The sequence below is a fragment of the Glossina fuscipes genome, unplaced genomic scaffold (assembly GCF_014805625.2).
Source record: "Glossina fuscipes isolate IAEA_lab_2018 unplaced genomic scaffold, Yale_Gfus_2 128, whole genome shotgun sequence".
Classification (NCBI taxonomy): domain Eukaryota; kingdom Metazoa; phylum Arthropoda; class Insecta; order Diptera; family Glossinidae; genus Glossina; species Glossina fuscipes.
The window spans coordinates 1,271,070-1,295,569 of record NW_023998471.1 but is presented as its reverse complement, the minus strand read 5'-3'; the positions used below and the strand labels follow the sequence as shown (position 1 = coordinate 1,295,569).

At 36.3% G+C, this 24,500-nt stretch overlaps 3 protein-coding genes and 1 pseudogene across 3 annotated transcripts; 2 read left to right on the top strand and 2 right to left on the bottom strand.

Annotated features, from left to right (window-relative positions):
- The first annotated feature begins 10 nt into the window (after nucleotides 1-10).
- Nucleotides 11-5,564, top strand: LOC119640790 (annotated as a pseudogene).
- A 6,303-nt stretch (nucleotides 5,565-11,867) lies between these two features.
- LOC119640836 (zinc finger protein 830) lies at nucleotides 11,868-13,551 on the bottom strand. The gene is made up of 2 exons (XM_038039090.1): nucleotides 13,391-13,551; nucleotides 11,868-12,602 (listed from the first exon to the last, which is right to left on the bottom strand). The coding sequence occupies exons 1-2, from the start codon at nucleotides 13,501-13,503 to the stop codon at nucleotides 11,927-11,929; spliced, it is 789 nt and encodes a 262-aa protein (XP_037895018.1). The 5' UTR covers nucleotides 13,504-13,551; the 3' UTR covers nucleotides 11,868-11,926.
- A 202-nt stretch (nucleotides 13,552-13,753) lies between these two features.
- Nucleotides 13,754-15,865, top strand: LOC119640801 (mitochondrial import inner membrane translocase subunit Tim17-A). Its single transcript, XM_038039035.1, has 4 exons — nucleotides 13,754-13,853; nucleotides 14,041-14,198; nucleotides 15,269-15,446; nucleotides 15,508-15,865. Exons 2-4 carry the CDS (start codon nucleotides 14,055-14,057, stop codon nucleotides 15,708-15,710), a joined length of 525 nt encoding a protein of 174 aa, XP_037894963.1. The 5' UTR covers nucleotides 13,754-13,853; nucleotides 14,041-14,054; the 3' UTR covers nucleotides 15,711-15,865.
- A 99-nt stretch (nucleotides 15,866-15,964) lies between these two features.
- LOC119640789 (eIF-2-alpha kinase activator GCN1) lies at nucleotides 15,965-24,114 on the bottom strand. The gene is made up of 3 exons (XM_038039014.1): nucleotides 24,094-24,114; nucleotides 22,967-24,049; nucleotides 15,965-22,903 (listed from the first exon to the last, which is right to left on the bottom strand). Exons 1-3 carry the CDS (start codon nucleotides 24,112-24,114, stop codon nucleotides 16,061-16,063), a joined length of 7,947 nt encoding a protein of 2,648 aa, XP_037894942.1. The 3' UTR covers nucleotides 15,965-16,060.
- Nucleotides 24,115-24,500: the final 386 nt, after the last annotated feature.

The following is a 24,500-nucleotide window of genomic DNA, read 5'->3' as shown; positions in this document are numbered from 1 at the left end:
CTTCTTCGGGATGCCAGGTTTTTTATTTTCAATTATCATCTTTATCATTGGTTTCGAAAAACTTTTTAAATTTACTTCAAGCGGAAGAAAAAAGTTCCACTCTCCGGGCAAACAACTCGTTAAAATTCAAATGATTTTGTCGCCACCGAAAGACAAATTTAAATTAGTGTTTTTAGTATTTGTACTCCACGGTATTGGTGTCTTAATGCCATGGAATATGTTCATTACCGCAAAAAGTGTAATGTTAATTAAGGCGAGGCGAAAATAAGTACAATTTCATTTTAAAAATAAATTTCTCTAGTATTTTGTAGATTTCAAATTGGCTACGAATGATACATCGCCAACATTTTATGCTGGATATTTTCTACAGTATATGGGTCTTGCATCACAAATACCAAGTATTATATTTAATTGGATAAATATTTTTCTGCGTATAGGGTAAATGTGATTGAATATATATATATACATATACATATTGTGCATGTGTGTGTGTAGACATATGTATGAAAAAATTGTTCTCCTAGAGGTGATATTACAAAACGGATCGTCTACACAATATCAATGATTTTAATTATTTTTATTTTCACTGTTATCCTGGCTATGGTGGACTCATCATCTTGGCCTGACGTATTCTTTTGGATAACCATGATAACTATAGTAATTTTGCATAGTAAGCAAATTTATACATGTATATATATAAACATTATTGATAAATAAAATTATTTAAGGCGCTAATGGTGTCTTTCAAAATACTGTTTATGGGATGGCAGCTATTCTACCGCTACAATATACGGGTGCCATAGTTCTTGGATCTAATCTTAGTGGGCTTTTGGCATCGATTGCCTCTATATGCAGCTCATATATTTCTCCTCGGATAGAACTGCGGCTATTTATTACTTTCTCACCGCAATTTTAATATGTTTTATATGCGTTGATACCTATTTTGTTTTACCTTTAAACGTAAGTACTCTACTTTTCGACATATTCGAAGGGAATTAGGAATTTTGCCGCGCCTTTTTTTTTAGAAATTTTATCGATACCACGAAATAATTAGACGCAAAGAAGACTTACGTAAGGTTGAAGAAATTGGAACTCATATACCCTACTTCACTATATTCCTAACTGCGCTGCCTCAACTCTGCAATGTATTTTTTACGCTTTTCGTTACACTCGCTGTATTCCCGGCAGTACATTCTGGTATGTGAATTTAAAACAATGCTCTATAACTTCAAAAAATTGTTTTTAATGCCAGTAATGTTCAAATAAGCTCGAGAGTATTCCTCAGTTGATTTCGCTAATTAATGAAGTTGCAGAAATGTGACCAAGAAAATAAAAAAAAACAATCAATCTTTTCTTTATTGGGCACACTGATTTTGTTTTCTTCCATAATATATGTGACACCCAAAAGCAAAGCAACGTTCAGAGACCTTATAAAGGTTATATATTCTTAATTAGCGCGAAATTGCGAGTTGATTTGATTGATCTGTCCGTACGTGTGTCTGCATTTTGGCACTTTCCTCGTGGCAAAAGTTAAAATATCGACTTTAGATTTGATAGAAATATTGGAAGTTTTCGCACGCTGTTTGGTACGGAAAGTGGGCCAAATTGATCAGAATAGGAGAGCCTGCAGTATAGAGCCAGCGTATAACTCCGTTTATCTTAACAAAAATTTGTGGGTTTTTGCTCGTTACTCATAAATTATAAATTTAGAAGGCTGGAACTTCCCGCATTTGCTTTTTGAGACACTTTACTCCCTAGGCCCGAAAATGGAACCAAGCGGCCGTGTCCACACAAAGTTATGAATAATTAAATTTAATTTTTGAAGTTCAATGCTTATTTATCACAAGGCAACCAAGGCAGAAACTATTTTGTAAACTTTTCAAATGAAGATATAATATTTGCGCAAAAATTTGTTAATTTTAAAATGATTACCGTAGACACCGCGATTACTTCTTTCTTAATAATACCAGCGATATGGGTATCAAATAAATGAACTTGGAGAGTAGAGTGTTGGGTACGCGAGATTTGGCTCACGCCGAATATAACTTTCTGACTTGTTTATTTTTTACTTTTAATCATATTTGTATATTTTCAGATATCAAACCCTACAACAAGGATTTTTTCATAGAAGGGCATTATTTTATTTCGATAACTTGTTTTCTGACATTTAATTTATTTGCAATGCTCGGTAGTTTGACTACGACATTTGTGCGTTGGCCTAAGCCAAAATATCTATGGATACTTGTTCTAATGCGCATTATATTTGTCCCATTATTTTTGGTCTGCAATTATTTACCAAAAGGTGTAAAAAGGAAGCTACCCATTTTAATAACAAACGAATGGATTTATTGGATTATTGCTGTTATTATGTCGTATAGTTCCGGTTATTTACAGTAAGTCAGATGACTTTGAAGAGATAAGATTTTAGAGTACCGACAACTGGTACTAATGACCGAAAAAGAAATGAAGAAGAAGAGGAATTTTGCTTAAAAGCATCTAATAATCGTTCGTTCCTTCTGTAGCAACGTTTCTTAAACCCTTTTCTTCCTATCACCCTTTCTGATAACCACCTTACCAGAGCTGATCATAGAAAATCAAAAAAAAGGAAACAAATTCGAACTTTCGCAGAAACATTTTTGAGTATAAAACAGTTAACATCCGCTTGGGTGGCCGATTTTAACTAACAAATCAATGGTCGTGGCTTCTAATCTCACACAATTGCGGTTGAGTTTGTAATAAGACCGATAGATATTAAAGCGTTACGAATTACGAAACTGATTTCTTCGGCTAAATTAATAACAACAAATAAGAACATTTTAGTCGGGCAAAACCGGCCATTAAATACCGTACACCACATTGTCTAACGCAATTCTTATTTTTACTTTAAAACACAAATTATATCTTGTTTCTATATAAGGGCAATTTTTTCGAATGCGTATTTATGGGGAAGCGAGCCGAAAACGCAACCTAACGTAGACAAGTTTAATCCTTACATAGGTCAGGACTCAAAAATAGGCTTAGATGGTCCAAATGTTATAGAGTTCATTTTTGTATGAAATTACTATAACAATGTGTGGAAAATTATATCTTTTTGTCGTATGAACTCCAGTTTTTGTTAAATGAGGGGGTTGAAAAATTGCCCCAGCCGATCCAAAGTTTCCATACCAATTTAGAATACAAAAATACTATTACTTAGCCGCTTTTGCTGAGAAATTTTGAAAATTACAATTTTTTTCCATATAACAACTTTTCAGAATTGGGGGTTTTATGAAAAATGGACCTGTCGAAGCCATTTTTAATAGCATTCGCCGTAGGGCAAGAAGACATCGGCGTAACAAATTCCATCAAAATATCTCTAAAATTTCCGATCTGTAGCTTGAACACAAATCTACATAGGCAAACATCAAACGGACATACAGGCTTAGATCAATTTAGAAAATGATTCTGAATCGATCGGTATAATAAAAGGTTGGGTTGAACCCTTCTGATACATATGACCGCACCCAGTTACTATACCCTGTATCACAAGTGGTGTAGGCTATAATAAAACAGCTATCAAAATGTAACGGATAGTTGACAATTTGAAATTTTTGTATGCATAGTAGGACTTAAGAAAAATCGAAAGCTCATTTGAGGTCAAATATAGGCTTACAGTAATCATCACAGTCGTGATCCAACGAAATGCTAGTTTTCTTTATTTTTACAAATTACTTAAATATTTGCTAATAAATACAATATTTTTTACTTATCAATTGCATTGTACTTCAGTTTACAAAATTTTATATTCTAAAATCTTATTTGTTAGACCATGAAAAGATTATGTTTGAATAGCTTGTTTTTAGAACTTCTTGCCGTACTTGCAGTATAAAGGTATTTAAGCACCAAAAAGACTCTCGCCTAAGCTCGTCTTCTATTATACTAAGTTCACCTGTCCGCCTTGTATTCAACCTGCAGCAATTTTTAATACATTTTGATGAAATGTAGTACACTAACGTGTTTTGACGCAAGGACACATTATTTAAAATGGTTCGGATCGAACCAGTTTTTCGAACATTTCCCATATAAAGTTTTATTTTGAAAAGCCATTATATGGACTAAACTGTTGGGTGTTGTAGGGTGTTTAATGGTGGGCCCTGAACCACCCTATTGTTATTGAAAATGGTTGGGGGAATAGGAGAACTTTTTCGACTACTTCCCATATGAAGCCTCGTTTGAAAAGTTCTTGTAGGATGATGTAGGCTAGGCAAGGCAGTTTCCCAGTGTAGTGTTTTTACTTGTTCTATTAGGAGTCAATTGTGCGTGCGTAAAATTTCTTCTAAAGTTAACATTGACTCTCTAGGTTTTAAAATTAAAAATTGGAAATAAACACTAAAACTGCGTACTCGATATTACTCGATTGAAAATAATAATTTGAAGAATTTAAAAGCGAATATTTTTTCCATTTGATAAATATTTTTATAACCGCGGCTTTTTTTTCATCAGAATCAGAAGATACTAATTTATTTATCAAAAATATTATTACTTCCCAGTTTCCGTCATACAAAAAATTGGGAATGAAACTCGCTCTCTCTCTACAACGGCTTGCTTTCCATGATGACCTCTCTTTATGTTGGATTCAAAAAATAGATATATGTCATCAAAATTCCATGGCGTTGTAGTTTTTTGCTAACCAACTACTATGGACTAATTTTAACAATTAGGTATTTTATGAAAAGGTTGGTCAAAAAAGTGATCTAATCCGAATGCTTGCCCCAAACCAGGTCGATGAACCTAATTTCATCAAGATAGTTCAAAAATGGCGGTCTGTGGATTAAACACAAGAAAACAAGAGGAACGGACCGACAGCCAAACTCACATAGATTCAGGAAGTGATATTGAATATATCGACCAAGTCCTTCTGGACTTAATATACCCTGTGCCACAAGTGTTGTGAGGTATAAAAAAAGGAAGAAAAGTCTTTTTAAAAGTTTAGTACATTTGATAGTACCTGGAAACTTTTAAAAATTTTGCAAATAAGATTCTAAACCTATATAGGAAATAATTTTTATGAAATGCATTATAAATGACGTCATTTCATCGACAAAAGGCCCATACGACTCTTCATGGGAGAATGAAGGTTAAAACTTCGGCAAATATCGCGAATAAGGAAATTGGGACGATTATTTTAAAACGAACCAAACAAACCACTTATATCAGAGCCGAACCTGAAAATTAACACTCATCAGATTTTCCTAGACTTCAATATGAAATATGTTCCGATTCGTTTCTATTTTTTGTAGGGCTTATGTGTAACAAGAAACTATCAGGTGTGGCCAAACAAACCGACAGGAGCTTTCGCTTTTATTTCTACACAATTTTGTATTCTAAAATCTTATTTCTTTTAAAATAATTACATTATACGTCAACTGGTTTCGCCTACATTTTAGATCACTCCGAATGATGTACGTGCCAAAACAATATCTCCGAAATATGAAACAACAGCGGGAATGTTTGCAGCCGCTATGGTAACAACAGAAACCTTTATAGGAATTCTTTCTTCATTTCTTTTCCCATATTTTGTATAACTCTCAAAATTTTCGATCAGATACTTTTTTTTTTTTTAATTAAAAAAACATTTTAAAAACTTGCAAACAAATATATATAAGTCAGACAACTTCAAAAAACAATATAAAAATCATTAATTATTTTGACGAAAGAAATAAAAATTAAAGCATGCTTTAACATGTTGCTCTTCCTCACTTCTTCCTTTGATTTCCTGGTCTATTTCTGATGATCTACATCACTTTCCAATCTTAATCGATCTTAAACTTTCAATGTCCCCTGTCCCCTTGTACTCCAGCAAAACAAGCCAAATTCCTCCTAGATAAAGCGGATTGGATCAATTACTCCAAACAGGCCGAGTCATTTCTGAATTCAAAGCCATTTAACGGGAACTGCAACCATGATGCTGCTCTTATGTCTGAAGCGATTCGCACGGCTGCTGATCTTTCTATTCTTCAATCCAACAGCACTTTTAAACGAGCTAGTGTAAAAGGACTCCAATTTCTCTTTCAAATTGTATTGACAGATGTGCCTTCCTGGAAAATTACATATCTACCTTAGAACTTGAAAGTTGTCTTTCCAAATCGAAGGGGAGGATACCTGGTCTAGACCGCATCTCCTACCAAATGATCAGTGCGCTGTCTAATTCAAGTAAAAAGAAATTACTGGGCCTATATAATACGGTATTGTTGACTGGCCATATACTCTACATGGAAACTGACAGCAGTTTTTCCAATTCCAAAGTCTAAAAATGTTTCCATAGCATCGGATTATCGCCCAATCTCTCTTTTATCTTGCCTCTCAAAGGTCTAGGTTTTTTGAGTCCAAGAAACTGATAACAAAGCAACAAGTTGGTTTCAAGCGGGGTAGAGGGTGCACCGACGCTCTGTTGCATATTGATTATTTTACAAGCAAAGCAATTTCCGAACGAAATCATGTAATAATTCTCTCAATTGATTTCGAAAAAGCATCTGACAAAGTTGGTCTTCATGTTATTTTAACACTCTTGAAATCATGGAATGTTGGACCCAAATTTTTTAACTACATCAAATCATTCATGTCGCATCGGCGGTTTAAAGTTAGAATCAACAATCATCTCTCTGATTCCTTTCCGCTGATGAATGGCATTCCGCAAGGATCTCCTCTTTCTGTCACGGTTTTCCAGATCGCCTTCAACGAAATTAACAAAATTCTTTGCCGTGTACCAAGTGTGGGACATTCTGTCTACACGCAGGCACGAAGGCAATCAACATCCTCGAATATATTCAACGAGAGATCTCCGCACGGGTAAACTCGTCAGGGGCTAAAATTTCCATACAAAAATCTAAAAAAATGCACATTTGTCGAAAGCAGATAAGCGATATGTAAGAATTACATTAAATATATTAAAATTTTTGTGATTTTCATTTTGGTTCTTGCGATTAGCACTTGTGATCGCAATAGTAAATTTCTTTCGAGTTTTTTCTCGTTTTTTCTTTCGAGTTTTTTTTTCTTTTTTTATTTTCTTCCTTTGGTGTGAAAAGCTTTTCTCTTGGCTTGTTTACCGTTGCTTCAGTAGTGTAGATCTTGCGTGTAATTTAAGAGAAAATTTAAGAGAAAATTTTTCTGATTTGTATTTTCTCTTTTTTTTCGTGCTTCCAGTTTGATTTTGCTTTCTCTTGTTCTTTTGCTCTTTTGTTACACTGACAACGTAACGAAGAAGTTTTATTAAATTTCTTAAATTTGTAGATAAACTTAGTGTAGTGGATTCTTTTGAATTTTTTTCTTTTTTTGTCCTAATAGTTCACTTCTTTCTTTTCCTTGATTTGACATGGAATGCTTATATACACCATGTCGCGCAGAAAGGGGCCCGGAATCGGATAGATTCGTTTCTTGTTGGCTCTGCGATCGCTTTGGTCATGCAAAGTGTGCCGGTATTCTCGCTGACCCTTCCAAAGACTTAAGATGGTCATGTCCTGACTGTAGGCAGCGGGACATTGATTTGGACAAACTTTTAACGGAGACGCGAAATGGTTTTTCGGAATTGAGTAGAAATCTCGGCTCCTTGTGGGAGAAGTTTGAGTTAATTAAGTCTAGGTTTGATGAGTGTCGTTTTATTGAGCACTCATCTTCTACCAAAGCCAGAAAAATAACAACTCGTAGCGTAGCGTGTGGGACGTCACCTCTGAGTTCCTCTAAATCTGATTCGTTGGTACAAGTTACCGCTCCATCTAACTCTAAAATGAACGTTAATGTTTCCGATATTGTTGAGTCGGTTGATAACAAAATAGTTACAAACAAGCCGGCAGGACTTTCCGTTTTAAGCTACGCTGAAGTGGCAAGGCTATCTCCGCCCAGGGCCGCCACTCACTCTAATCAAGCGCCATTACCTAAAAATAATAAAGAGAAAAATAAATCATCCTCTCCCCCTGGCTGGAACGCTGGTCACCAGACTGGCAAGTCGCACAAGCTGCTGGTGCAAGGGCGATTAGTCCATCTATATTCTGCCCAACTCTAAACTCCCCAACCGTGAACCCTTCTGTTCCAACTAATGACATTTGCTTGACGGCAGCTCCTCCCAGAAAATCAATATTTGTGTCAAGACTTTCATCTGAAATATCGGTGGATAACATAAAAAGTTATCGGGCGGCGAAAGTCCCACCAGTCAACTTAAAGTGCGTTAGCATTTTCAAAATGGCTCATTCTCAATCTAGGGCAATCTACTCTTTTAAAATACTGGTTGCGACTAAAAACAGTGATATGTTGTTAAACAAACCACTGTGGCCAGTAGGGTCCTTGATTAAGGAATTTATGCCTCGAGATTGTCCCCGTAATACCAAAGCAATAGTCTTGTCGCCTTCAAAAAACTAAATGTTTCTTCAGGCCCATTATCTCTCATTTATCAAATTGTTAGGGACCTTAATTCAAAAATTCGTTCTACTTACCTAAATTCAGTGAGCACGAAGTTTTTCTGTTTGGCCTTCACCGAAACTTGGCTAAAACCCTATCTTCATTCATCGGAACTTTTTCACAATTCTTTCCAAGTCTTCAGAAAGGATCGAGTGAATCGCATTGATGGTGGTGTATTAATTGCCATATCTCCGTCAGTCCCGTCCAATTCAATAGAATTTCCCACTTCTCATGACGTTGAATTTATCGCCATTCGTGCGATAATGCCTAATAAACAGCTATTTGTAACCTGCTCCTATATTCCCCCAAATTCTGATATCTCCATTTACAAAAAACACGCTGCCCTCATTTGTGAAGCGGCCAAGTGGTCTAGACTTAACGATTTGGTCGTTGCATTGGGTGACTTCAACTTGCCTCAAATCACTTGGTGTAACAGTGATAATTTTGACTGTTTGATTCCTACTTCAACGTCTGATAGGGCTGTTGTGTTCTTTAATGAATTGTTTGATCATAATTTGGTTCAATATAATCGTACCCCTAATTGTAATGGTAGACGGCTTGATCTCTGCTTTGCCAACTTTCCTGATCAAGCAGTGCCGACCTTGAAGCAGGTGTCCCCGCTGGTTTAATAAGACAATTAAATATTACAAGAATAGAAAAAAACGCTATTCAAAAAATATTTGAAAAGTGGCTCTGCGCTCGACTATTTCGCTTATTCGGTGGGGAGGCATAGATTTAACTCCCTCAATCACCATTATTACTGCAGATACCTTCAGTTCATTAAATCCTCTCTGTTTGCTAATCCTAAATACTTTTTTAAATTTGTTAACTCTAAAAGAAAAATTTCCACATATCCCTCTCATGTTTCTTTTAATGGCTCTGATTCCTCAGATGATTTTGAAATCTCAAATCTGCTTGCTGAGTATTTCCGACGAAACTTTTCGATTGCTAATTTCGATTTATCAGCAAACTACCCATATCCTGTAACTAACTCTGTCTCAATTCCTAACTTGGTAATTTCGGAAGATGACGTTTTTAAAGGGTTGAGTTCCCTAAAATATTGTTGTGCGCCAGGACCTGATGGTGTTCCATTATGTGTACTTAAATCTTGCGCTGTCGAGTTATGTGGTGTGATGTCAAAAATTTTTAACCTGTCCTTGAATTTAGGTGTTTTCCCTTCCTGCTGGAAGAATAGTTTCCTTATTCCTATCCACAAAACTGGAAGTAGACAACTTGTTGAGAACTACAGAGGCATAGCCAGGTTGAGTGTCTTGCCCAAGCTGTTCGAGCAAATTGTGGCTCAGCGTCTGGCCTTTGCCATTAATTCGCACCAGCACGGCTTTCGGAAAGGGCGATCTACAATCACCAACTTGTTAAAGTTTATTATTATTATTATTATTTTAATTTTAGACTAATGATTGTTGAAAATAGGTTGCTTCTGCTTACCGTCTCTTGAGAAACGTAGGTTTGTTCTTGGCATTTCCTTTGTAATCAAAATAATAAATGGTGCTACTGACTCACCTTTATTACTTGGTGAAATAAGCTTTAATGTCCCTAATCGCTTGTCTAGGCACTTTATCTTGGTTAAGCTTAGTCAGTGTAAATATAATTATGAGCTGTTTAATCCGCTCAGAGTAGTTTGCAAGAACCTAAATGACGTCTATCACTTATTCTCGTTATCGGACTCTTTAAAATCCATTAAAGCAACATTACTTAATACGCGCGATTTACCTATGTCTTACTTAAACTAGCTTTTATCCTTCAAAGTTGTTACGATTCGAAAATGAATTGTTGTTAAGTATTATCGGTTGCCAGGCTTATGCATGTTTGCGATGGCTTAGGGGTTCATTTGCTATTTGTCCTGTACCGGTTGTAAGTGTGGCTCTATGCTGGTTGTGTACATGCTTTTTTTCTTTTTTTTCCTTCTTATTTGTTTTATTGTACTTATACTAAGTTTCATTATTAATTTAATATAAGTATTGCTTTAGGTGCCAATTGAACTCGACTGTTATTTGTTTAGTTGAGTTTCATGTATAAGTAGAATTAAAACATACAGTATGTTGCTTGGAAAAGCCATGCGCTTATTAACACTATTGCTTATCTTACCAAAATGATTGTGTTAAGTAAGATTGATTATGCTTTGATAATTTATCGCAATAGCTGCAAATCTAATATCAACATCCTTAAACCGGTCTATCACCAAGCCGTCAGAGCAAGTTGTTATGCTTTTCGGACCACGCCCATAAATAATATTATGATTGTAATTGGTCTCCCAACTTTAGAAAATAAACTTTATGAGTTAAAAGCTAAATAGCCCCCAAGCTTCTAATTCAAACAAATCTATTCTCGGTGATGACGTGAACATGTATAACCAGCTGTTCGGAATCCTTCGACTTCGAGATGGAGCACCATCAACAAATTAAGGAATATAATTACAACAACCGATGGAAAAATTAAAATGTTATGGGTAGCGAGTCACATCAGTTTATTGGGAAATGAGCAGGCTGATCGAGCGGCAAAGTATGCTGCTTCTGCTCCTCTAATTGTGGATGATGTCATGGAAAAGTTGGATCTTCAAAGATACATTGGAAGAAAAGTTAAAGAGAAAATTGCAGAAGGAAATTTACAATACCATCATTGACACTACTCTTCCATTAACCCTCAATTAACTCCACCTTTATATCCAATAAATGTTGAGAAAACCAAGATCCAAACATTTTCGAAAATTCGCATTGGTCATACAATTGCAACTACCAACTTACCACATTCTCTGCGAGTGCCTTAACTTTTCCTTGGCTAGAAGTATTGCATTTGGAACGATTAATCCTTTGGACATTCTAAAAACAGCTTCAGAATCGAATATCAACTCTATATATTACTTTATTAATACTACTAAGCTCATTATATAATGTACATTTATTTAAATTAGAGCCGATAGCCTGTGTTGCTAGTGCTCAATGTCTTTCGTTTTAGTCTAAGAATTTATTTCATTAGTCTAAAATTATAATAATAATAAAGCATACCATTTCGTAAAAATAAATAAATTTTGAACTTAAAGTGCATTTTCTATACTTATTAAGTAGCTGTTTACTTTGTCCGTCAGCCTTTAGTTTAGATGTTAAATGGAAGAAATAAAGACTAAATTGAGATAAGGTCCATGTTCCTCGAATAAAAATAGAAATCGTAGCGAATATGCTACGCCTCGAATTTAGGTAAATTTAAAGCGCGAATATATTATATTATATTTTATAATCATTATATATATTATAAATTCCGCTATCGTTTTATTATTACTTGTCTTATGTATAAATATAATTTCAAATAACATCGGAAAATGACGTCATTTATAGACCAAAGAAATTGCAATGGTTCTTTCTAGATTTACTACTACTATGGAATATATCTCTACTGTTCATCGCAAGCAATATACACAAAGATTTACTAAAAACGATGAATTCAACAATTTATTAAGCGCAAAACAAAAGTTACACTGGATTCACTTAAAGCTTTTACATCGCCAATTCAGCAACTCATCCAAAGTGTCATCATCCTCTGCTTCGGAACTTGTTTCTCCTGAGCTACTATTAACACTTGACAAATCCTGTTTAGCCTTATTAATCTTATTCATTTTTTCAACTTTTTCTTCTAAATCTAAAACTTTTGCCCAATGTTGAATTTGTTCATCAATTTCCTCTATCTGTCTATCGACAGTAGCTTCATTTTGTTCCCCTGCGATGATCACGTTCGATGTAATTGTTTCTTCTTTAATTTCACGTTGGAAACGTTCCCATTCTTCATCATGAGGATCTTTTAAATCTTTTTTATTTGCCGGCTCATCAAAAAATAATTCTGGTAACGCATTCTCGCTGGCAGCTTCAATCGACATCGTCGCTTTTTCTGATATCTTTTCTGTTTTAGTTTTCAGGATGACCTCTTTTTTTGGCTTTTCTAAGCCGCGTGGTTTCGTATGTAGTGTTGATATTGAAGATTCTAGTCTTATTAGCTTTTGTTGTGTCATATCCTTGGCCGTATTAACAATTTGAGTTTTCAACATTTTTGCCTCTTCTACGTTTTGTTTGTGCAGTTTGGAATTTATATGAACTTTCCATAAAGTTGAAGACTTGATATTGCTCCTGCAAATGATGCAGGATAAATTACCTTTTGAGTCATATGTATAAATAGAGTTACGAAAACCATTGTTTGTATGCGAGAAAACTACAAAAGATAAATCAATATTCAACAATTGCATTCATTGCAAGCAGTTTACATTCTATCACATCGGAAATCTGTGGCTTTTAAGCCTTTGCTTGAACTAGTAATTCTCTCATTACACACTTCCATTACACTATTATCAAAGTTACTACATAAAAAATGGATAAGGTGGTTATTTTATGATTAAATCGAAAAATCGCCCAATATTGCTGAATACATTCTGAAGACAACCGAAGAAAAGAACTCTAAAAACAGCCATTATACTATTGGAAGCTGACAGATATTGACGATATTGAATTGTGAAATGCTGTTACAACAATATAAAGACCTGCAAGATAATTCTTCATATTTAAAGGAGCAAGCAATTAATGCAACATGGAGAGTTGAAAGTAAAACAATCAAGCTACTAACGATGAAGAAGGTTGCACCACAATCGCCACGTTTTGCAGATATGTTCCAGCTCTTTACTTGCTCCGGAGATATTAATATTTGTCGATGGATACAATTGTAGTTCTCAAAGTGCAAAATTCGTTTATGGCTAGCGGAGAACGTATTTAGGCTCCTTCATCAAACAAAGAAGAAAGAAGAATGTACCGCAAAATTTTATCTTTCTAATGAAAACTTTTTTGATAACCAATGCACTTAATTCCCAAACAAAATTTCAAATCTAAATTCAATTATGATATGCGGAACAGTGAAGTCCTTGCAATGGAAGAATTGTTATCAACAATTAATTTGTAAAGGATATTTGGCAAGTGGTGAATTTATTTTCTCTGCATTTGATTTATTTAGATTTGATTTTCTCTCTGCCATCAGTTTCCGTAAATCTTTCTGATCAATTCTTCCTTTTAATTTTTCCATAGTTTCAGCAGCAATTTATTATGTTTTTTCTTAAATTTTGGTTTTATATCTTTCTTAACTTTTTGTTTTACAAAAATAAATGAGAAAAATACAAAAATGTAAAATATTGCATAAGATTGCCAATATCATTAAAAAGAAATAGTTTATAGGAATATGGGGATATAATATTACAAGTGGCGAATGATTCAAAAATCTACAAGTGTAGAAAATAAATGTAAACATTAAAAATAGAGAATGAGATTTAGTTTGTAAGCCGGGTAACTCTGTTATAAATATACATGTGCGAATAATATAACAGAGAATAGTAGTAATTAGAATTTTTGTTAGCTTTTCATAAATAGACAATTCAGGTAAGGAGGCTATTCATTTTTATAAATATTCTTTCGGACAAAACAATTTTGTGTATAAATAAGGAGATGCCATTCTCATTATTATCATATTGCTTAACGCAATTATGTAAGCTTAAATCCTGTAATTACGTTGCGGCGCACACACACCATAGAAATATTCTAAAGATTTTTTTCTTTCATTTGGCAGAAACCGAAAGAGTTATGGAAGAATATGCCCGTGAACCATGTCCCTATAGAATTGTTGACGATTGCGGTGGAGCTTTTGCCATGGGATGCATTGGAGGGGGTGTATTTCAAGCGATAAAAGGATTTCGCAATGCTCCATCTGGAATGAATAGAAGACTGGTAAGTTTGTGTTTATTAAGGAGAACTTCAATAATCAATTAATGACATTTTTTAGAAATTTTTACTGCACTGGTATCGGCAGAGAGATTCTTCCTTCAAACGTGCATGTTTAAATAATTGAATATTTTCTAAAATTTGTTGCCTCTACATCTCATGTTAACATTCTAGAAAGAATTTACAACAGGTTTTTTTTGATAAATCTAAATCAAGCTACTGGCAAAACTAGCTCTTAGAATCTTTCATCAACGTTGCTAATACTGTTGAACTCTAGAAAGAACCAATTATAGTAAACTATCAAAAGTACTTCCCCGTGGCCGGTGTTCGACGGTTTCTTTTTATTATTAATTAAGACAATTTTATTGTTGAAATTTTTCATTCTTCATGCGCCCCTCTATTTTTCCATGCCATCACCAGGCTGCCTTGCGCATCCTTGTGTTTTGGAAGAAAGCAACTTGACTCGATAACCAAAATATTTTATTTATGTAAGTGCATACACGACTTAAAAGTCTACCAAGAAAAAGTTGTTCTCTCACTTTTTGCCGTAATGTTCCCGGCTTGAAACATTGGCATCAGGACCGAGGAGTGCTTAGCCGAGAATCAAGTCGTAGGTGTCTATAAAAGTTTCCAATAATTTTTTTCCCTAAAATTTGCCTTTCTCTATGGCCATATTTTTATATGCTTATAAAGAAAGAAGAAGATACAACAAACATTTCAATAGTTTCTTGAGAGCCATAAAGTCACTAGGCTAATAGATATTCTGCGGAAAAGTATTCGAATTTAACCCAAGGTAGAAACTGTTGAAAACACTATTTAATATATTAGGACACTTGGATTTCTACTTGAAACAGGTTAGACCTAAAAGATTATAATCAGTGTATTTGCTTCTAGAATCGCAATCAAACTTAGATTGAGTATATTATATTAATGAATATAAAGCAATAGTAGAGTAGATATAGTTCTTTTTTTTTATTACCAACTTCTTCGTTATAAGCGGTTTTTCTTATTAGAAAAGTTAAAACGAATAAATCCTTTCGTTGTTGTGCTACTACTAATTACTTTGAAAATTTTAGCTTGGTAGCTTATCGGCAATAAAAACTCGATCACCCGTAATAGCTGGTAATTTTGCCGTCTGGGGTGGTATGTTCAGCACAATTGATTGTACACTAGTGCACTTTCGAAAAAAGGAAGATCCGTGGAATTCAATTATCAGCGGTTTTGCAACTGGCGGCATATTGGCAGCAAGAAATGGTTTGCATAATTTACTCGAAATTTTTATGCAACTATTAAATATTTTTATCTTTATGCGTAGGTGTTCCTGCCATGGCGGGTAGTGCAATAATTGGCGGCGTGTTGTTAGCTTTAATTGAAGGTGTTGGTATACTCTTCACCAGACTATCAGCCGAACAATTCCGAAATCCGTTACCGCCTTCCGAAGATCCCAGTGCACTAGGAGACCCATCGAAACCGTTTGGGTTCGGTCAACCGCATTCAAATCAGGGCCAGTATCAATAAAAACATATTTAAGTTTAAATAAATATATATTAAAAATTATCTGTATATATTATACTACTAAAATAAGATGAGTTTAACCAAATTTCTAGTAAGCTAACAAAATATCGGTACATTGAAATAAAATTGGTTGGAATAAACAAAGAATGCGAAAACTGGTTGGTCTGCGTATCCGCTATAAAAAACTATTTAGCATTAAACTAGTAAAGAAAAACATTTTACATTTATTTTATGAATTTTTTTTGTTTTTTTTTTTTTTACACATGTAAGAGCGATGCAATTTTATTCATGTTTATTTTGTATGTAATTAATTTTTGAATGCTAATTTGAAATGCATATGTCATGTATGTAAACTAAATAAGCAATGTGTCGTCAAGTTCTTCATCTTTGCCTGCCGGCTGGATGGCTGCTTTGCGTAAGACTTTACTGACTACTTCGTTGAGCGAATCGCGTGCTCCAGCATCTAGAATGTCGCAAACCTTGCTGTACGTAGTTTCATCATCACGTAGGCGTAACATCGAGATTAATGCAATTTCTGAGTTTGATTTAACATAACCGTTCTTTTCCTTAGTACCATTCACAAGCATCGGAATTAAATACCTCATGATTTCAGGTGAGATTTGACTAGCCTCCAACGTCTTGGCCATATGATTGCAACTCTTCGCTACCAATTGTTTTATGTCATTGCTATTATGGTTCATAGCTCTAGTAAAAGCGGTGACAATCGGTTGTGCTGGAAGTAGTTTATTTATCATCCAATATTCAATGAGATAAGTGGCCCCTCTTATTCCATTGCCAGCAATCTGAACTTTATCCGATGATATGTTGGTAATCAAAACTTTTAAAATGCTATCATGATGCGCAGTATTTAATATAGTTGTTGCACTTTCTTTGAGAGCCACAAAAATTACCACAGTCCGACCGTGTTTGAGGGAAGAGTCGTCATTGTCATCGATTAGGATATGATGACGCAGTATATCATCAACCTGATCAGTGGAAAGGTATTTCAATAGTGCTCCTAAGCATCCACCCACGGCACTACGTGTAACATCTTCCGAATGACCCAGCATTCCTATCAAAGTGACGTAGATTTGCTTTTTTAGCGGTTCCGTCATTTTATCACCTGCTGGACTAATTACACTCCGCAAAGCTTGTAACATTGTCTCACGTATGGCCGAATCGTCGCTGCTTTTAACGCTGTTGTGTATTTCATTGAAAATGGGATCGGCGCGTGTGTGAATAATTACCAATTCTGAAAGCGCGTGCCCTGCTTTCATTCTTACGGTGCGATTCTGATCGTGTAGTGCCTTTAAGAAAGTGGTTTGGAGCTGTGGCAAAAATTGTTTTAACATAACTCCAACTTTGTGCAATAGTATGGCCAGTGTTTCGAGCACAGCCGCTTTTACGCCAGCATTAAAACGATCCCCTAATATCCGTATAAGCGGGCCAGTTATATGCACAACTGATGGTTGTAGGGATTGTGCACTCGTCAAAGCAATTATTTCTCCCAAGCCCTGAGCAGCATTTTCTTTTTCTTCAGGCAAGCCGTTTAGAATGGCTTCACGGAATACAGGCAATAACGGCGTAATACCTTTTGGTAAGCAGAATCCCGGTAATTCCGCTTCTTTTGAATCACTAGCTGCAAAACGCACTGCTTGTCGTACGTCCGATACATGGGCGATCTGTTGGGCAGAATCAAGACCCTTGACAACAGCGTTTAATGCGTCCCATGATCTCTGCAGTATATCTCTGTCTTGTTCAGCCATTAACCGTAGCAAACAGCGCAGCAATTGAGGAACATATTGAGAATAATCGCCAGGGGTATGCATACAGAAGGCGGATAATAAGCTAGCTGATGATTTGCGCGTAATGAGATTATCAGATTTAGCGTAAGTCATCAAAGTATCCATAACGGTACGTATTCCAACTTCGTCACTTACAGACAATATCACTGTTTGGCAATATTCTAGTTCCTGCGATTCATTGGGCGTTCCTTGAGCTTCAGCAAGCGCTTGCAATAAAGCGCAAAGGATTTTAGGCAAATATTTGGTCAGTGCCTCCCCGGCTACAGATACTAGTATGGAAAGGGCTTTAGTATTTACGGGAGGAGCTGTCAATTGCGGTACTAAATATGGCAAAACCACTCTTGATTTAATAGACATAACTTGTCGTAAACCATCCAAAGTGTTTTCCGCTACCTCAGGATCTGGATCGGAGAGACCTTCCAACATTGATGGTAGTATATCGTCCAGAGCCCTCGAGCCTACTGTTGAATGCAAGGACTCAAAAGTTTTCGCAGCAGCTTCTCTTACCTCTGGTAAAGGATCAGAGAGAGCTTTGCGAACTGTAGGAACTAAACTGTTGACAAATGTAAGAACCATCTCTTTAGACGTAGAGGCCATGATCTCGGACAACCCAATACATACCCCCTGTCGCTGATCGGCTTGTTCTGAATTCAAGCCTCGCTCCAAGATGGGTATAATCTCTGGCAGAACACGTTCTCCTAGCTTCCGCACCAGATCTCCTAAGGTACGAGCAGCCACTTGTCGTTTGTCGTAACTAGTGCTAGCCAAACATCCCAAAAGTAAACCAAATAACGTGGGCAAAATTTCCCTTAATGTACGAGGAGTATTAGTTACGACAACTTTCCAAACGTGCAAAGCAGCTTGGCGCACCATTAAAGAAACATCACTGCGACCCATGTAGAGTCCTGATAAAACTCTATTACGGCGCTCATGTCCTAAAAAGCGTATAATGGCTGTGTGCGACTGTTCTGTGCCGAAATTATCATCTTCACTTGCAGTCTCGGTGGTCATTTTGCCTGAAACTCCCGATATGCGATACAATAAATCACCCAACAATTGCACTGAACTAAACCGTATCCTCCAGTTATCATCAAATAAACCACGTTCCAATTCAGGTAAAAGCAAAGTCACAGCAGTTTCTGCGTAAAGATTTACTATACGTTGACCAGCCTTAAGGGCTGTATCGCGCACGTATTCATTTTCATCGGCTAGGGCTTTAAGGATAGGATTAATAATTTGCCCAATGTAGGGAGTGAAATCCTGAGGAAATGCACCTGGCATATAAATGAACATCATTATGTAACCATCCTTGACGTGAGGAGCAATGTCATTTCTCTCTGCTGTAGCTATAATTTCCGGCATAAGCTTATGTAATTTCTCTACTCCCAAACCGCCGACTACTTCAGAAAGACCTTGAGCTGCACCGCTGCGATCTACACTACTAGATTCCGAGGTAAGGGTTTGCATTAGCCATGGAAGCAAGTCTTCAAAAGATGATTCACCCATTCCACGTACCATCGCACCTAAAGCACGAGCTGAAACTGCTCTAACTTCAGGTACAGGATCCAAAAGGGACATTTTCAGACCGGGTATAATATTGGGCAAGTACGGTGTCAAATCTTTTTGGTCTGTTAAGGAATACATATTACCTATAATCTGAGCTGCCATCTTACGTGTCTCTGTCGAACGATCCATGAAAGCTCTTTGAACTACGGGCATTATTAGAGCCAATGAGGGAGCATCTATGAAGTGCACAAATTTTGTTTGCAATAAACTTTGCAGACATATCGAAGTATTCTTTGAAGGATCTTCCAGAGCTTTAAGTAAAACTGGTACGATGGCTTGAATTTCGGGATTTTTGATTACCGAGCCTATAACTTTAAGAGCATCTGCGCCCGCTTCTTGAACTTTAGTGTGCGAATCACCAAGCACTTCAATGAGTTTAGGAACTATAGATGGCAGACATGACGATAACTGTTTTGGGGCACAAAAAGCCATAGCACCTAACAGTTCCACGGAGGCAGTTTTCGTGCGCCATGAATCTTCGTCAAGAGCTTCTAATAGAGATGGTAAAACTAATTTGACACCATGAGCCGATAGCTTGCCCATTACTACTTTCGAGCATTCGTCAGCTGCTTGCCTAACATATTGTGATGAATCACCGAAACATTGCAAAAGGTGTGGAAGCACATGAACAACATAAGGTTCAAATAGACGACCTAAGGTTGTACATAACACTTCAAACGCGAACAGGGCTCCTTCTCGAGATTTATAATTCTTCTTTTCTTGTATGTAGGTCGTTAATTTCGACATAATGTCGAACTGTTTAAGCGAAAGTATGCCGAGACCCTTTACAATACCGGCAATGCCGTACGCAGCACCACGTCGTTCCCCATATTTATCTGACTTAACTAATTGTTGCAGAAGTCGCTTAATCATTGCGGGAGCTTCATCTTTCACTGAAGGCATCAAGTGTGGCAAACAATTGGCTACCGCTTCTTGAACTTGCTGAGAGGGTGTGGACAAGGCCGCTAGCAGACGTTTGACAATCGGTTCAATACGCTTATCATTCTTTTCCAAGTGACGAGCTAAAGAACCCATTAAAATTACAACCGCTTGTCTAATATTGTCGAAACTTTGCGATTTTGGTGCCTTGTCGAGAAACTCTTCGAAAACTGGTAGTAAGGTAATTATAGCTTCCTTTCCATGTAAGTCTACGATTGTTAAAGCTGCAGCTAGCATTTCTTTATGGACGATTTCCTCACGGTCCCCCAAACCCGTCGATACCATAAATTGCATAACGTGGTTAACATCTTCCAATGAAAAGAATTGTGCTATTTGAGCAATGGCAATAGCCACACCTCGCCGTGGTCGCCATTGATCAATGGCCGATTCAATTTCACGATCGAATTGATCTAGTTTGGGTGGTATCATAGTTAACTTCTCGTTATATATTGTTAATAGTTTTTTCAATGTTCGCTTTGCTAATGATGGATCTTCCGAAAGAAGTGGTACCAGAGACGCTGCTGTTGCTTTTTGAATGTTTAATTCCGGATGGATAATATCGCAGAGTAGATCTTCGAATTGCGGCTGCTCTAGATCAACTGATTTCCAAAGTTCATTTGCTAAATGTTGATTTTCATTGCTAACATCGAACCGAGCAATCCAAAGACGTCGGGTAATAATTCGCAACATTTCCTCGTCTAATAAACTTTGTTCGACTAAAGGGCGGCACATTATCTTTAGAGCTCGCAATGCCACATCTCGGGATGCCTCCAAAGAAGCTTCCAACGTGTTCAAAAACAATCTGCACTCTTCGCGCGTTGCTATAGCACAGTAATCGTCTCCTGAACTGGATTGAGCCACTTCAAGCAATGTAACAACAGCCTGAGTTTGTATGCGTCCTTGATTATTATTTATAAAGCTAAGTAGCAATTGAAACATTTCCATACGCGGCATATATTTCGGATGTCTATAATCATTAATATCACCTATTAAAGAATCGCCTCTAATTTGAGCGTGCTCTTCCAATATTTTTATACCCATTAATAAAAGTTCTTCATCGATCACTAGCTTCTTTGCAACCAATGCACGTTTGAGAAACTCAAATATGTAAGTAAACGTTGGTGCCAATAACGTATTTTTCTCAACAATCACATTATTATAAAGCATATGCAACGTGTTCTCTGTAGCTTCGCTAATGTCCGATTCAATCCATTCACTCTTTAAATCGCATCGAGGCATTTGCAAACGTATAGTGGTGGTAGCGACTTTAAAAGCCAAATCACAGTCATCAAAGCAAGCTAGACGCAATTCGAAATATAACTCGGACAGAAGACTAGCCGATAGCGGAGACTTCATGGCACTGAGGATAGCACCGAGAATTGCGGGAAAATGCAACGATAATTGTTTTGCATTGCCAACACCAGCAGACTTGATCATTTTAATGATGCAAATCAATTTCGCATTTAAAGCTTGCAGTCGTTTCTTAATCTGGTTTTCCTTTTCCGTTTGATTCCTTATTGCCTCCTGTTGTTTCGGTGTTAGTTGCGGTGGTTTAGCACGTCCTTCTTTGCGACGTTTCTCCTCAATCTCGCGGCGCAATTGCAATTCTTCTAATTGTTCTTTGTAACTGTAAACTTTATTTTCACGTTTTATCCCAGTGGTGACATACAATTCTTCATTATTAGGAATAACGCTCTTATCGTACAATTCTCCTTCAGGTGTCAAATAAGTGAAGTAATCATCGTCGCTTACATTAACCATATTGGGATTCTTCAATTCAGTCGTCACCTTGCCAATTAATAAGGGTAGTATAACATCCGGACTTAAGCGTATTAAAGTGGCTACCGCATTTTCATATGCTTTAATTGGTTTAAAGTTCGTTATAATCATTTCAGTGATTTGCTTAGCATTAAGGGATATGAACACTTTGGGATCTAAATCGAATTGGAAACGTACCACGTTTTCCCATAAATTATCCTCACCGCTTACCAACAAAGGATGATGACACACAACCAAAGATTGTAAAGCCAAATTTTGACCATCAGCACTTGCTAATTTTTCAAAATCGCATAACGTATGAATCGATTCGATGAAATTGCTAGCGAATATCTCATTCTCCTCTGTATTCTCTACGTCCTTGTCATAGCTGTTCGCGAATTTTTCAAGTTCCATGAATATTTTTCTAACAAATGAAATACCGTCCGTGCAGCGCGTTATTTTTGGCAATAAATTATTCACATAATTTCTAACTTTGCCTGATACTGAAGTAATACCACGTACAATAGCCCGAAATAGAACATACGCATCACCTCTAAGGTTATTAAAATGATTTCGTAGTAAGCATTCGGCAATTAAAATAACGTAGCATAACGTTTCGGGTGGGGCGGTGATCACAAAGCGTTCCGCAAAGAAAATTGATTTACTCATATCTAAAACATTATTCCAGAAAATTGTTAACTTTTCATCAGCTTCAGTTCCCTCGGTTTTCAAGATTATACATGCCGCACAAGTGGCTTCTGACAATAACGCCACTTGACTGGGATTCTGTAAGGCCTTATCGAAAATTGTCGACAGCATTGGAGTTAGTTTAGACTCTTTGCTAAGGGTGCCATTGTGCAAAGCCGCTAAAAGCCATTGCAAATATGACAAACGCACTGCTGGTGTTGTCGTTTTTAGCTGAATCCCCTTTTGGAATATTTCAGTAATATTTTGGTCCAACTGTCCCGTCATCTTAACAGACCAGAGACTAAACATTTCCAAAGTATGGCATATTACCTTCTCGTGTATTTCAATTAGTAAAGCTTTCGAAAATAGTTCAGTTGCTATGAAAAGAATCTTTGACATTTGAGCAATAGGAACCGCATTATAACTAAGATTTCCAGCGCCCTGATCAGGAATATACATTTACATGAAATAAATATTTGAAAATGTTAATGTTTTTCAACTTACTTGCATTAAATTCATACGATATTCAGCAACAGTTATTTTTCCTTCGGAGCCATTTAAGATACTGAAAATATTCTTCAAAAGTTCTGCTATAACATCAGGTTTGGTACATTTTAATGAGAGTTTCCGAAGGCAATCAACGGATTCAGTACGGGCTGTTTCATCCTTTGAATATAAGTTCTGCAGTAAAATCTTACCCAATTGTAAAGCGTAGGGACTAAAATCTAAATTAATTTCGTGTATTATTAAAGCCACAGCCTGTAAAATAATTTCAGGATTTCGCAGCATAGCTCTTTGTATGGGTGGTAAGAATTTCTCCTCAAATTCGTCCTTAGTTATTGAATTCAGTAATACCTTGCACGCCGGAATGTAATCACTACTTGGTTTAATTTTAGCCGTTATAATGCCTTTGACGAAATGATCGATCAACTTGGGCTTGTATTCACAGAGGAGGGACTCGTTTTGCACACGCTCCTTAAACTTAACCAACAACATTAGGGCGACTATTACATAGCCTGATGGCTCTTTATCGATTAGCACAGTTAAATATTGAGGAAAATAAACAGGACTTTCGAAAATTTCAAACATCACACCATCGACCATATCGATTAGACGAGCACTGGAACCCAATAGAACTATGTGATACAATAGGGCTTGGTATTCAATTAAACGAGGCAATTCAGTTTTAAAAACATTAGAATTCAAATCGCCATGTTTATTCAACAATATGCTCCAGCCCAAAGCAATAATGGCCGCTTTAGACCCCTTTTGTGCCGGCGCATTCGGTAACTCTTTACATGCTAGCACTTTAAAGACCGCCATCAGATTTTCAATGGCAGAGTCATGATGACTTTTAAGTAGATCTGTTATTAATCCTCTAACCAATTGCTGCGAAGCACTATCTTTATATTTAGTTAATGTACTTCCGATCGTTTTACATATTCCTCTTATAATTGCTGAATTGACAGCGGGATCCATAAGCATCGGTCCAATAGTTTTTTTAAATAATGCTGGCCTGTCCTCAATGGCAACATTTATCGCCCGATTTGGTAAATCTCTTACAATTTTAGATAACTGCAAATTAATTAATTAAACATTCCGTAAAATACTAAATTTTATTTATAATTTACCTCAGTCTCTGTGTTGGCCATTCCTTGTAACCTAACTTTCTTGATTTTTCTTATATATAAAAAGTGAATAACTTTCATCTACTCAAACACAGGATGTCTCATAAATAAATAAAAGTAAAAGTTAAAGAGAAAACAGAAAGGCAGCAAGCTTATGACAGTTTAAATATAACAACTTAAAATTTTTTGAACTTAAAAAATCGCCAAAAATGTTGAATCTTTATATAAGCAACGATATGCGCGCGCACGAACCTCAATTTGATGGTACAATCCCTTCCATCAATTATCTTCCCAACGATGCTCTCTACCAAATTCGGAAGAATGGAAGAATGAATATCAGGAAAACGCTCGGGAAAAAAATGATGGTGTTTTTTTTATAAAATTCATCTTTTCCTGACCTCCCTGCCAGA

Excerpts from the sequence above, each read along its gene's own strand:
- LOC119640836 (XM_038039090.1), bottom strand. The coding sequence starts at position 13,503 with ATGGAAAAATTAAAAGGAAGAATTGATCAGAAAGATTTACGGAAACTG. Across the intron at positions 12,603-13,390 it reads ATAAATTCACCACTTGCCAA|ATATGACTCAAAAGGTAATT; the intron begins ATATCCTTTACA and ends CTCTATTTATAC.
- LOC119640801 (XM_038039035.1), top strand. The coding sequence starts at position 14,055 with ATGGAAGAATATGCCCGTGAACCATGTCCCTATAGAATTGTTGACGAT. Across the intron at positions 14,199-15,268 it reads CTGGAATGAATAGAAGACTG|CTTGGTAGCTTATCGGCAAT; the intron begins GTAAGTTTGTGT and ends TGAAAATTTTAG. Across the intron at positions 15,447-15,507 it reads CATATTGGCAGCAAGAAATG|GTGTTCCTGCCATGGCGGGT; the intron begins GTTTGCATAATT and ends CTTTATGCGTAG.
- LOC119640789 (XM_038039014.1), bottom strand. The coding sequence starts at position 24,114 with ATGGCCAACACAGAGACTGAG. Across the intron at positions 24,050-24,093 it reads TGGCCAACACAGAGACTGAG|ATTAATTTGCAGTTATCTAA; the intron begins GTAAATTATAAA and ends AATGTTTAATTA. Across the intron at positions 22,904-22,966 it reads ATCGTATGAATTTAATGCAA|GGCGCTGGAAATCTTAGTTA; the intron begins GTAAGTTGAAAA and ends ATTCCTGATCAG.